Consider the following 14,755-nt stretch of genomic DNA (forward strand, 5'->3'; position numbering starts at 1 on the left):
TGAAATTTCGGATGTGACTGAAGGAAGGCTGATACGCTCCTGAGTGCATGAGGGCACAGAGCTGGCTTTCACTGAAGAGATTAAAATCCTCTCCACTTCCATGAGCCCTGCACCATCATCAGAGCAGGGTTTTTCTGAAGCATCTTCCAAAGAAGCCCAAGGTGTGTGGCCTCCATGGTCACCACTGATGCTCAAGGTCTGATTCACTCAGGCAGTTTCGGGACCCACGAAGGGCTCTGAAGGTCCAGGTGGGGAGGTGGACGGGCTGTGTGGCTCCCTGCAGCCACAGAACAAGAGGAGTGGGAGGAAGGCTGTCACCACAGCTTGCTGGCCTCTTCTGGGAGAAAGGCAGCTGAGATGAAATGCTGAAGCTGCTCCTGCTGGGGAGAGCAGACCTTGCCTGCACCGGGGTAGCAGATGCCCTCAGAGAGGTGGGAGAGGAGGAAAGATTCAGGAAATAGAGAGGAGAATGACTTGATGTATTTACCTGGAAAGCATTGGCTCTGGGAGAAAGCTGTCTCACCTGGCTGGAAGGATGAGCTCCTGGAGCTTTTTTTCCCCTCTGGAAGTTCGCTGAGGTCCTGAGGGCATGGTGGGAACAACACTGGGCCCTGCTCTGGGAGGGAGCGGGTCAGGGAGGTGAGGCAGCAAAGAAGGTGAAAGAGGAATGAAGGGTATAAAAAGGAGAGGGAAATCAGAAGATTACAAGAGAAGGCACGATACAGGGACAATGAGAGAGACCTCCTGAAACACAGTGCCGGACTGAGAAACACCAAGGGGAGGCACACTGAGCCCCATGGAAGTTTGAAATCAAAGGTAGTCACAAAGCACATCTATCAAAGACACAGAAACGCTGTGATCTGGTATTTCAATGCAAAGTTTAATGTCAAAAATCTTTAGAAAAAGAAACAATTTGCTATAGACTTTTTAGCTCCCTGCATTGCTTAGCTTCTCAGGGAACAGCCAAGCCTGGCTGCTGGCAGCACCCTGCAGGCAACCTGGTGCTCAGCGTGCCTGCAGAGCAGGGCACGTCCCTACACCTCCGAGGGCTGGTGGCCACTGCCTCTGTGAGTGCCTGTGCAGCTCTGAGGTCTGTCCTGCCCTTGTCGGGGAAAGGCAGGCTGGGCCAGGGAAGCTATGTGCTGAGAAGCAGCCAGGTGCAGCACTGGAAAAGGCACGCCACAGATCGTTCACCCGAACCCAAAACCAAGCTAAAAAAGAGCAGGTTTCACTTTTAAATAAGCATCTCACTAGATGAGAAACCATTTGTCACAGCCATTGCAAGAGCAATTTAAGACGAGCTGTTCTTTGAGCAGGTAAACTGGTGAAGCCCTGCCTTCTGTGGCTGGCATTACACGGAAGAGGTCTCTGGAGGGCGAGGAGAGGGGCTCTGGCGGCAGCTCCTCCTGCAATTGAGTGTCTGTGTCCCACTGCCAGGTGTGTGAGACAGGCTGAGCTCAAAAAGCCGCCCTTAGCTTCCCCAGACAAACCTTTGCAGAATGCCTGTCCTCTAAGAAGATATCCTTGCTGGCAAATACACTGCTATACCTACAGATTTACAGCAGGCATCTTCTACTAGTGCCAGATCTTTTGACAATGCCCAAAAATAAAAGCCAGCCCATTTAATCAGCAACTGCTGTATGCATATTTAGCAACTTTAGCCAGTGACTCCAAGGTCCTCTTCAGTAATGGACAGATGGCTCGCGGTCACACCTCATCAATTCCTTCCTGCTATTGCCACCTCGTATTCACCCAGCTTAGCGTGTAACAGCTACTGGCATTGAAGGCTGCCTTTTTCAGGAACATCTGTGGTTTCGATAGGTCTTTGTAGGTATGGAAAAGCCTGAAGTCCTTCAGCTCCAGTTCCCGGAGCAGACTGTACCAGTACCGCACCACGGTGCTGTCGTTGCCGCTGACCTCGAAGCCAGGCCAGTGGATGTGCACCTCGAAGACCAGCTGCCCGATCTGCTCAACAACATCCTCCAGGATCAGGTTTTCCAGAATTTTCCACTCGGCGCTCTCCACGTCTGCCTTGAGGACATCAATCTGCAACAGAAATGTAAGTGCTAGGTGGAAATGCTTTGCAATTACTGGCATCAAGTCTGAGGCCTGGCCCTCCCGTTATACCATATACGTAATTACTCCTATCTACAGTGGCCTTTGTGTTTAAAAATAATTATCTCAGAGCATCCTAGGGCTAATAGTGACAGGACAGCACGTGAAGTTTCACAGCCCTTCTCCTCCTGCCTCCGACTCCTGGTATGAGGAGCTTTGTACTCTGAGCTGCTCTTAGAGCCAAGGCGCGTTATCGTTCCCTCACAGATCTTGTGGTGGCGGCGGTGAAGCTGTGGAGAAAATTCACCCATCTCACTAACCAAAGACACTAACGCATCGCTGTCCCTTGTTTCTCCACCACAAAACCCTGTGACAGAAAAAGGTGAAATAGCAGTGGTTACGTGCACCACGAGCAAGGAGAACGAATTCAAAGGAAAGTTACGCAAAGGCCATCCTGAGTGTGATGGGCAGCTCCTCCAAACAGTATGGGATGACAGCAAAGAAGCCATGAAGCCTGAAAGGAGAATATTACAGCAAAGTACAAAATACAGGTGCCTCATTTTGATTTTCAGCCATTATTTAATGTCGCGGTTGGCTATTCAGAAAACCAACTTGCACGGCCCACCACATCTGCAGACTGGCTTTGCGTTGAGCTGGGGGAGGGGAGCTGGATCTTCTGCAAGCAATGAAAGAGGATTTTATCCCAATTTCACACCTGGCAAGACGTGATGACCTGCCACGGTGTGCAAGATGCCGCCAGGCTGAAGTGTGCTTCTTCCCCAGAGCGGGACCGGGGAAACTCCCGGGGGAGCGCAGTTTTCCTGCACTGTTCCACCTGAGCTGCTGCTCGTGCCCATCTGTTCACGCAGGGGATGCGTTTGAAGTGCAAACTGAAGACTTTATTTAGAGAACAGCAAAAAAAAAAGAGAGACAAAAAAAGAAAAACCTGCAGAAATGTTGCAAGTCAGCAGGCAGGCCCCGTTACAGCTGATGAGGTGCCATTAGCAAGCTGAGGCAGACCCTGAAGAGGCTGAATTTAAGGGCACAACAACACAGCTGTGAGCAGAAATATCAAAGTTTCCTGAGGCTGTGCTTGCTGTGCTTCTTTGGGGTGCTACCAGGGGGACTGGAAGACGAACTGGTCTGCATCAATCCCACCTGGATGCCCAAAACTCTGCAGCCTGGGCTCCCTGATTGCCTGAGGCAGGCAGGGCTGGCAGCAGAGGGAAGAAGAGACATTGAGGACGAAAAGTGCAGAGGCTGAAGAGGCTGGGGGAGGCAAGGGGCAGTGGAAAATGGCCGCGGGATTAGGGAATTAAAGCCTGTATTAGGAAATTAAAGCCTGTAACGTCTGCATGGGGAGGGGAGGAAAAGGTTGCTGTGGTCCTGGTTAAAGGCAGCCTTTCAGCAGCAAAGGATGCGAACCTGCAGAAAGAAGACTTCCATCTCCACCCCAAACACACTGGCAGATGGCCGCGGCTCTTCTCCTGCCCAGAAGTCCCAGAAGAAGTGGCTCTGTGAGGATCCCATGCTCCCTTGTCCCTCAGACCTCCCCTACGGGCATCTCCTTCCCTGGGGACAAAGGACATCGGTCTGGGGCTGAGGCAGGCCCCACAAGGGCTGGGATCTTTGCACAGCTAAATTAAGGGCCAGGGAGGGAAGAGAAACAAAAGCTAGGGGACCAAAGCAACATCCTTCTGCTAGCCAAACGTCATCTCACAGTCAGATGACAAATTTCAGGGGCAGGAAGCCTGCTCTGTCTGCGCTCTTACGAGCCGTGTGGTTTGTAATGCACTGTGAGTAATCGTTACAGAGCTTGAAGCATCAACCTTTACAAGACATTTATTCTCTTTTTCTCTTCCAAATGTAAGAATGTGAGCAATTAGAACTAACTAGGTTAGGAAAGTAGAAAAATGGGGCTTTTTTAATGTCTTCTCAACGCTTTGCTGCTCTGCAAAGCCTTGTGCCGGTCCCGCTTGGGGAAAAAAACGATGGCCTTTCCTCATGCACAACCAAGCATAGAAAACATCTGAGAAGGAATGGGTTTCAATGAGTGGAAGTTACCACCTGCAGCACCAACGCTTGTTTCTCCTCTTCAGGGTAATGACTTGTCACAGAGAGTGCCTCCCGAAGCACAGCCCGGAGCTCTGTCTGCCCTGATGGCTCTTTGAAGCACTGGGGTTAACGGGGATCTCACCCTGGGCTGCCCCCTGGGCAGCCTTTAAAGCTCCTGGTGGAGCAGAGTCAATTGAGGGCGAGCAGCCGGGAAGCAATTTAGCCACGTTTCCTCCAGCACCAGCTCAGCATGGTGAAACGGCAGCCAGGAAAGCAACAGGGTGCGGGTCAGGCAGCCGGGGTCCCTCCTGGCTGGGGGCAGCGAGAGGAGACGTGGAGGTGGCTGCAAAGCAAGAGGGGAGCTCCCAAATGCCCCATCCTTCTGCATCAGCACCGTTTCCTGTCACAAACATCTTGAGCAACTTGCTCCTCCACCTCTTCAAACAGAGAACAATCTCCAGGACGGGCAACGGGCAGCTCACTGCTAGCTGAGGGCTCCGAGTGATGCCTCCCTGGAAGAAACAGGACAAGGAGCAGCCCAGAGGGCATGGGGGCTCTTTAGCACTTCCCCCAGCAGCAAGCTCCTCGCCTGCACAGAGCAGCAGCAACTCCCCAGTGCACATCCCCACTCTGCCCCAGCTCCTGGTTGCACCCTGTTACATTTTCTGCTTTGTGCAGCTCTCCCACCGCAGAGGAAAAATCCAAACGTCGCCTCATCGGGTCCTTAAATCCCTGTGGAGAAGCGGAGAAGTGGAGAATTCCCACCAGGCAGCTCCAGAAAACATGATCTTGAATTATTTATCAGCCTGATCACCAGCAGGAGCTCTGCCTGCAAAGCCAGGAGGAGCTGGAGCTGCGAGTGTGTGTGTGTGTGTGAGCAAGGGATGGAGGGCTGGGGCTGCTGTGAAGTGGTTGAGCACAGCAAACAGCATCCCGGCTGCCAGACCCTCTTGTGGGGTGTTGTTGCTGATGCAGAAATGATGTTGGAGCACAGAGCTGTGCTGGGGAATGAACACAGCCCGTGCAGTGCTCCAGGGAAGCCGGGGGAAACAGACTCTGAATACCTGATTTTTTCTGAGGAGTCTTCCTTAACAACAGCAAAGCCAGCAAAGAAAGAGAATGAAAACCTTACAAAACCCTCCTCACTTTCTAATTTTTAGCAAACGATGCCATGCCTTGAGAGTTGTGGGGTTCCCTTCAGAGCAGACCCACCTCATTTCTGTTTCAGGAGCAAAATGCTTTCATTACAATTCAGGCACCGCACCAGCCTTTTTCCTAGGGGAAGCAAAGGCTACAGGTTGTAGCTCACCCAGCCAACATTAGCATTTAAAAGATCTTCTCTCTGTGCCTGCTAATTGTGTACAAAACACCACCTGTCCCCAGAAACACCACTGCTCTTATCGATACCTTGAGGATTGGTGGAGAGAATTTAAAGAAGGTGCAAAGATCTGCAGGAGAGGAATGGATGACCCCGCACAGGAATGCACGATGCATTTCTAGTGCCTGATACAGGTGGTGGGAGAGGTGGTGAGCAGGAAATCACCGATCAGAGACCCAAAACCAGCTGGAAATGGCTGCGCCAGCTCGATTGCCACTTGGTTTTCAGCAGCAGGACTAAAATTCACAAACTCACCGGCACACCCACACAGAGAAAGGCACACACACCAGCTAGTGCTCGAATTGCAGCTCCGGAGTAGCAATTGGTCCCATTACACCGCCAATGAATTGGGCCCAGCATGTACAAACATAACCTCAAAGGGCCTGAGTGTGTGTGTTACGGGTAATAAGCCTTGCCTGAACCCATAAATCAATTTACAGAGCCCGAGGCAGATGCTTATTGTAGAATAACACGCTCTCCAGCACTCCGAGCCTTCGCTTTAATGGCATGACTTAAAAAAAAGATCCTGCTTTACATTTTCTAGCTAGCTTGACTGAAGTTATTATCTCTGGTGCTCTCCCTTTCAGCACAACCAGCACAGAAATCAGGCGTGTGAGACATCTGCAGAACTCGGGACTTGTAAGACAGCTGCTGAGCACGCAGCTGGGTTTGGAGGCACCGCCACAGCTCCCCACGTCCTACAGTTTTTCCTCTCTGCACGCCTTGAGGCTGCCATCCACCTTGCCTAATCCCTCTTGCATCCATCCTTATCTTTCCGGTTTCACACAGAAATCCGAGGCTGGAGCTGGAGCAAAAAAAAAAAAAAAAAAAAAAAAAAGAAAAACAGAAAAGGGGAGGTGTGGAATTAAGACAGAGAATTTTTAAGCACGCTCTCCCTTCCTGTGGTCTCCCCAGGTCCCCTTCCCAGCCCCGTGACATTTGCTTGTTGCACTGCTCACCGCCCGCACCGCTGTTGGAGCACAGAAGCAAGTCTCCCTTTTTATCCCCTCTGTTTTTCCTGGCTCACTCCCACGTGCACGCATTAGCAGCGTGGCACAGGTCACATCTGGTAGCATTTCCCCGCTACTCGCTCAAAACACAACAAAGGCCCCAAAACACACGCACGCTGTGTGCGACACCGCAGCAGAGCTGGGCCGCTCACGGCCACGTTAAACTCTGCCTTTCTGCAATTACCACCCCTGTAGTGAATACGGAGCTGCAAATCATCTTCTTAATTAAAAATGATTCCAACGATCACGTCGGAGGGCTGCTGAAGTAATTCCCTGCCAGGAAAAATGAGACGGAAAAGAGAGTCCTCTGGATACCTCCGTAATTTCATCTGACTCTGATGAGAGAGGAAACGATTCTCGCAGGTCTGGGGAATTTGTTTCTCATTGTGCTCGTCGCTAATGGAATTTTCTCACGCTTCAGCACTTACCCTGCTTTGTGGTGACACTCTGAAGTGGTATTATTTAAGAAAGAGAGGAGAACGGGATGAGGAGGCTGCCTGACTCAGCTGGACTCTGCCTCTGTGCTACTAGGGCAAACCCCTCGAGGTGGGATGCACCTCACCCAGCCTTAGCCACGGCAACCCAAACCCAACCCAAACCCAAACTCTGTGCTCTCTCTGGAAAGACCACAGAGGAAAAAAAGGATCTTCTGAAGGGCAATTTGGGACGGGCAGTTCGTGCCACCCAGCCCGTTTTACGTGCCCACCCTTGCATGGGATGAACTGCACCTTAAAGGTTTGCCTTGAGTTTACGAGGCCCTCGACAGCTATCTCCAACGCAGACGTGTGAGTTAAGGGAGAGCTCCACGCTTCTCCATCCCTTGGCAGGCCATTTGTTTAGTTTGGGGTCTTTGGGTTATGGTTTTGTGCCTGCCTGACTGATAAGAGGTGGCAGTGGAGGCATTTCCAGGGCAGGAAGAGAAGTATGGCAGTGACAGCCTGAGACCCCACCAGGGCTCTGATCACTTGTCTTCCAGCTGCAAGAGGGCAAAAACTAAGAAGGTATTATGGAAAATACAGGATCTCTCCTGTCAGAGGAGACTTAGAGGGCAGTATGACAGTCCTACCAAAACGAAGGCTGTTCTGCACAAATACATCTGGGGAGTAAATGGAAGCCACAGAAAAAGGGCCACGTAAGCCTACGGTTCTGAAAATAGTGATGCTAGCATCAGATGAAGGCTGTCTTTCTTCCTTCTAGAACTAAGACTCCGGAAAAAAAAAAAAACAAAAACAAAAACAAATAAGCACAGTACAGCAAAGAATAATAATATTAAAAAAAAAAAAAGCCCTTTCAACAGAACTCCAAACAAAACATCCTGCAGTCCCACGGCGCACATGGTGATGAGTAGCTGCATGGATTTGGTTGCTCCAGAAGTTGAAGGTGGGCTTCTCCCAATCTGGAGAGTTAATTTTTTGGTTGGTTAATCAAATCCCCATGCACAACTGATTTGCAATACAGTTCTCCTGGGCTTTTATTTTGTATTTATTTATGTCCTACCACCATGGAGTTGATTTTAAATCAAAAAGGTAAATTGATCTTTAATCTTTGCTCTTCCACACCACTCTTCACAGAACTGGAAGTGCAGCATGAAACGGAGGCTGCAGTATCTGCTGTAGGAGATGAGGCAAGGGATAAATCACTTGCTGAGGAGGAGATGAGGTTATTAATCAAAATGGCTGCAGGGTGTAAGGTTTTGGGGTTGTGTTGTATTAACAGGTGAAAGGGAGGAGTCTTTTTTTTTTCTCCTAGCCAGGTTGTCAAACAAACGATTCTTCACTCAGACGCCAGCATAAATTAAAGCCTTCTAATCAAAACTGGGACTTCAAGATCTCTTTGCATTTCTTTCAATAATAAACAATGGCACAGTTTGGTCTCTTATGATTTGTTCAAGATGACTTGAGTGGAACAAGTTGAACGCAACTCTGCCATCCCCCAAAAGATACGCCTATGAGCACTTCCTGATTAAATGAAGATGATATTTTGCATGCTCAGATTCTCCTCTCTAGTTTAATTTGTTTTCCAGGAAAGCACCTTACCCACTGCTGCCTTGTGCCAAAAGAATGCAAATTCACAGCCCTTACTGATGGCAGCACGTGAGGTTTGACCTGCAGAGCTCGAGAAGAAGGCAAACGACTTCTTAATTGGGTTCACGGTGCAAAGAAGGTCAACAGCATCCTGGGATATGCTTTAGCAGGAGCACGGCCCATTGACCAAGGGACACGATTATCCCCCTGTATTCAGCACTTGTGACAGTACATCTAGACACCGTGTCCAGTTTTGGCTCCCCAGATATAAGGAAAAAATTTTTTCCATGATGAGGACCGCCAAGCAGGACAATAGATTGCTTGGAGAAGTTGCATGGTCTCCACCTTGGGGAAAACTCAGTGCTTTTCAAGATTGGAGTGGAAAAAACTCTGAACAACCTGATCTGATTTCATAGCAGGCCTTGTATTGGGCCGGGGATTGAACTACAGGACTCCCAAAATCTCTTCTGACCTCAGTTACCCAGTGATCCCATAAGAATGAAGTTCCCCATCCAGTTATCAATGATCCGTGGGGAACACCAGTACCATAGCACCCTCGCCCCAGCAGTCTGTGAGAGAATATGAAAAAGCTAGCTTTCACAAAGCCGAACCGTGATGAAATAAGAAAGGAAATCTTAAGCATTCGGTGTCTTTCTCCCTTTTCTGCACTATTCATCAGCAGTGCACTGGAGAGTACCCATACTCAGAAAAAAAGGAAAAAAAAAAGAAAAGATTAGGAAAAAAATATATGAGAAAGATCGATCCTTACATCTTTATCCTCTCCAGTGGCTGATAAAATACTGAAGATACAGGTATATGAAGATACTGAAAATACTGATATATCTCAGAAGATATACCAGCAATTTTTCAGTCTAGATCTGTGTGCCAGGAAACAGGACTCTCACTACATCCTTTGGAGATTATTCCAGCACTTAAAAGATTTCTCTCTCTCATAGTTCCCCAAAATAGTCTGACTGCATGTCTCCTTCTTCAATCTCATCCTATTACAGAATGAGATGATTCCTCTACCTCCAGGCTATTTACACTCCTCAGAGAACAGAGGACTGTTATGTCACGCAGCCCTTTAGGAAGATCAAGTTCATTTTAACGCTTCCTCAAATCCACTCCAACAGCAGAAGAACTGTTTGTGTTCCTTGTCATAATAACAGAATGGGTTTCCACTTCTGTGGGAGGGCTCTCAGTACTGACTGCAGAATAGCAGGTGTGCTCTCATTCGAGCCAGAGAGCGAAATAAGCCCGTCTTTGATGTCTTTGCACACAAACCCCCCAGACTGCATGGTTTCCTTTTAGACTGCAGTGGTAAGATCTACAGGAGGCCTTGTCTGTCCCCTCTTCAACAGTCCCTGACGTCAGTGGAAATATTCTCATTCACTTGGAGGGTCTTGGATCGAGTCCCGAATCTTTAAGAATAAAAGCAAGGAGAAAATGAGGCATTAACTTCACATGATGTTGCTCGGAATTCCTCCCTTGAAGTGGGAAGAGAGCAGCTTTGAGGGTAGGCGTCAGGATTTTTAAAGCTAAAAAGAAGGGGCCCAAGAGCATGTTCCAAATTTCTAAGTGAAAAAAAAAAAAAAGTGCTTTGGAAAATATTATGGAAACTGTTTTGAATTAACTTATTTATTTAGTCAAGGGAACATTCCACTTGCATTCACCAGAAAAATGAAAATGTGAGTGTCACAGCAGTTACTTTGATGTCCCTGTCGTAAATTGGAGTGTACCGGTGTCTTAATGCAAGACACAACTCTTCAGGTGGCCTTCCAAGCAGATAAAAACTAAGTAGAACAGCAAAAGTAGAATAGGTTTATTCAGGTATTTCCCAAATAGGAAGCATCAGAAGGCTGCCAAGCGTGTGATGGCTGCACACTGACTGGGGAAGTCAGCTCCTGACCTCACTGATGGCCTAATTTGCACGGGGAAGCCATGTGAATAGGCTAAACGGCCACGCATGGTGTTCACCAAACAAAATCCTCCGCTGTGTGTGCACAGCTACAGAAAAGCCCGACCCCACACGTCATGTGTGCACTGTGCCCTGCAGCTGGGTGCTTTCATGTCAGGCAGCTCTCACCCAGGAGGTCGCACGCTCAGACTCGTAGCTACGCTCCTCTAACTCACAGCAGGTCTCACGAGCCAGTCCATGACAACCAACTGACTGTTCCCAGCAGGTCTCGTGTGTCACAACATTCGTGGGCTTTTTCTGGATCAGGTCATTAATCATTTGCTCTGTGAGTAATTCATCTACAATCAAAACAATCAATGTGAGGCAGACGTCAAAGGGAAGCCATCTCCGTCTCTCCCCAGATGTTTCACTAATGCACAACCTAGGACAATTAGGGGATGACTAAGAAGCAGGAAAAAGATGCTTTCTCTGCTCTTCTCTTCAAAATGGTTCAATCAGGAGAGCTGAACCAAAAGAAAATGCTAAAGAAAAGCGAGAAATGAACTGAAAAGGACATCTTGAGTTTTATAATAACAAACCAAACATATGCTGCACTGCTTGCTTGCTTTGTAAATCCTACAGAAAAGCTCATCCTTAGCTCAGGCTGCCTATTTCTTAAAAAAATGAAAGAAAAAAAAAAAGAAAACAAAGACATGCAGAACTAGCTGCAGGCAATGAAGTATATTAGCATTTCAATTCATGCTAGTATATCCTCTGAGGGAAAATCTCTCTTGAAAGCAACCTAATCCTGTGTGTCAGGAACTTCCTCAAATGTCTTTTGGCAACAGTTAGTTGAGAATTGAAGATTTCTGATGTATTTACAGTTCCTTTAAAAAAAAAAAAAAGGAAATGTTAAAAAAACAGAGCACTGCCAATTGCAAAACAGGATGTTTTTGTTGACGAAGACTGTGGCTGGGACTAGTAACCCTGAAAATGTAAACAACTCATCCATTACTTCTTCTCTTCTGATTGTTGATGCAAATATTTTTGTCTTTGTAAACTGTGCTGCTGGAGGAGTTTAGTGCTGTTACCCAAGCGATGACCAGAACTTCCACAGAAGAACTTCCACAGAAAACACAAATGCTCAGTATCACCAGCTAGCTGAAGGGAAAAGGAGGAAAGTTATTTGGCTTGTGATTTAAAATCAAAGTGTCTGTTACCAGTGCACAGGAAAAGCGAGGTAGAAAAGACACCCCTAGAAGGAATGCCTTGCAAGTGTTTGTGAAGAAAAAAATGTTGTCGGGAGATAACCTTGGAAAGCTCCTGAGCTCCTGAGACAGCAAGAATCACAGAATCACCTTACCTTCTGGTGTCCAAACTCGTTCAATATCGTGCCCAGCTTCTTCGTGTTGCTGTGAAGTCTGTGAGCAGCAATGGCTGGGTTGGGATCCCTCCAGTCCACGGAGAGGCGATGGTACCAGAGGCGCCGACCCTCCTGGATGTGCGCTGACTTGATGCTGGGGTCGAAGCGATGCACCTCGCAGCCACTCTTGGCCATGCTGACCTCAAACTGGTTGTCATCGTTGCCCAGCCTACAAAACAAACAAGATGCAGGTATTAATGCTTCAAAAAGGCCTGCTGGTGAGGAGAATATCCTGAGGACTGTGGCATGTAAGAAGGGAAAATCCAACCTCTTAGATTCTGAAGCAAACTGGAAGAGCAGTCATGCTGCCCATTGGGATTTTATCCACAGTGCTGAGTATAACCTAACCCTAATTCTGATAACCAGAAATAAGGCTGAAGGACAATACTGCCTGCTGAAGATTTAGGAGAAGTACTTAGATAAAGAAAACTTAGAGGAACATGCAGAAGAACAAATATATTTAAAATGCATACAATACTGTTCTGTAAAAATCTGGCTTATTTCCTACCACGTCTACACAACGATGACCCACAATGGCCACCAATGGGGATAAGACACACAAAACAAATTCCTCTCCTTCTCTGTGCACAGGAAGACACGGATTAAAATGCAAATTTCAAAGCACCTCCTTCTCAACAGCAGCAGTGTTTCTACACTTAGAGAAAGTTTGATGATAGTTTGCAAAAGACCCCAAAGAAGGACAAACAGCCCCATTGTACAGAAAATAGTGCCATCACAGTCCCTGTCACTGCAAAGAGATGATGTGCTTTATGAGCCTGGGCCACACTCCCACCTCCCATAGCCAACTGATTCAGACTGGATACAACAAACCTAAAAACTCTGGTGTTTTCCATTGAAATCATGTATCTGGACCTGAGGCCTTCCCTGCTGTGTAAAAGATGATGTCCTCTTCACCTCTTCCCCTCCAAGCCTGTTCCAAGTGTGGTTCGAAGCATAAACTAAACCTGAAACTTAATCAAAATCAGGCTGCTGGATTCACACATGTAGCACTGGGAAGGGAATCAAGGTTTTCTAATTCTGCACTTCAACCAGTTGTACAAACTGAAAATATCCACTCTGTACGAACAGCATGGCCTTCATCTACCACAGAGAAACCTTTGCAGGGCACTACTCTTAGAGGTACTGACAGAGCACCTGCTACATGGCAACACAATTATGCTTAGGCATATTTAAATTGGTGTGAAGCTGAATTAATTCTGGCTATTTGCATCAATGTGTAAAATGTGGTAAATTTTACATCATGCTACACTGGGCTACAACGTTAAGGCAGCACTAAATGTTATACGCAGGTGACATGTTGGTAAAAATGAATCCAACTGATAAAGTTGGCTTGGTAAAATATTGGTAAAGTGAATCCAACTCCTGACGCAAAGTTTGGATATGTTTTGGGAGTTACCAGCACAGTGTGACATCTGCCAAGCCCAAGGTAACAGTGCCCTGCTCGAAGGTCCTCCACTGAACCTTCTTCCCCTTCAGGAGTCCTGGGTGAGAAGAAGGATACGGGGATTGCAAGAACAGCCCAGCAAGCTTTTAAGAACGATTGTATTTCACACGACTCCAGCCCCTAGAGATGTGTAGGAGGGAAAGAGGGCAGTTTTCTGTTACTGCATTCAATAGACACCAGGAAAAAAGTTCAGAAGTTAACCAAGTGAATCGGCGTGTTTGTTTGCACATGGCATTCTACAGAAGGGGCGCAGACGAACAAAGGGCAGCGTAATCCCTCCGGAATGAGAAGCTGGCTGAAAAGGAACAAAATACAAATTGTCTGGGACAAATGCAGCATTAGAGCAATGAGCCTACCAGCGACCCATGGACACATGCATCCGTGACACACTTCCAACAGTTCCAGCTGGTGCAAGCCAGATGCTTTGGATGTAGGCAGGCTTCAGGCTGCCTCCAAGCAGATTGTTGCTCGTGTGTGGACTGCAAAGGGAGGCTTGCAGTGGTGCAAAACAGAACAAAAAATAGTTGAGGGTTAAGAAAGGGCTGGTGTATCTTCTGACACTCGGGCTAACGGCTCAAATTTGTGCCTGAAGAGAGATCTAATCAATCACAAGCATTTACAAGACAAAATAAGGTCGCTACAGAACTGCAAACTGGCTTGAAAAATGCCAGGCTCACATGTGATCATGCCAAATGAGAATGCAGCACAAGAGAAGTAAACAAACGAGGTTTCTTAAGAAAGCTTTTGTGATACTTAAAAAGGAAAAAAAGAAAAATAAAAAAAAAAAAAAAGAAAAAAGGCAACCTTAAGAAATATGTTGAGGTCACAGAAAAACAGCAAGGCCATCAGGAGAGACCAGCTGCTGTCTCCAGCAAGAGACAAATAAAAAATGCTAGAGACACCGACCTATTTATCCCGCAGAGAAGAAGACAGAGCTTGGCTACAGAGACCGGGGTTGCACGTGGTCCCCTGCAGCAGGGGTAAAGGTGAGCCTTAAAAGCAGCAGCAAACATCCTGCAGATGAGCCCTGTGCAAGAGGAGCAGAAATACTTGCTGGCTCTGCTGCCAGCTCTCATGGATAACTGCAGCTGCTCCAGCACGGGGTGCTCCAGCTTCCAAAGGGACCACAGGTCAGAGGTGTAAAAGCATGCATCTTAAGGTCCAGCTCTCCCTTTCTGGCCTCTTTTTCTTCCCCTCTCTTTTCTTTCTCAAAGGCCGAAAACCAATTCCTGCATCTCAGAAAAAAAAAAAAAAAAGAAGCGTCCCCTGCCTGGATCCTAAAGCTCCTACAATTTAAGATCCTCCTAAAATAGGCTTTTACGTGGTGTTGCAGCGAGACTCTTCAAACCTCAACTGTTAAGTTTCTGAAATCCTATTAATTTATATTATCCCAGCTTGAGTGCCTGCCTGTTGTGTTTGTAACAGACTTAGCTTAATCTAAGCAGATT

General features: G+C 47.5%; 1 protein-coding gene across 1 annotated transcript in view; it reads right to left on the reverse strand.

Moving 5' to 3' along the window:
• Positions 1–859: 859 nt before the first annotated feature.
• Positions 860–14,755, reverse strand: part of METTL24 (methyltransferase like 24) — a gene marked incomplete at its 5' end in the record, with an annotated part of 33,124 nt that continues 19,228 nt past the window's right edge. The window contains 2 exons of the mRNA XM_032184461.1: positions 860–2,046; positions 11,783–12,011. Coding sequence (XP_032040352.1) covers positions 1,732–2,046; positions 11,783–12,011 — 544 coding nt within the window. The remainder of the gene's footprint in view (positions 2,047–11,782; positions 12,012–14,755) is intronic.

The sequence above is a fragment of the Aythya fuligula genome, chromosome 3 (genome assembly GCF_009819795.1).
Source record: "Aythya fuligula isolate bAytFul2 chromosome 3, bAytFul2.pri, whole genome shotgun sequence".
NCBI classification, from domain to species: Eukaryota; Metazoa; Chordata; class Aves; order Anseriformes; family Anatidae; genus Aythya; species Aythya fuligula.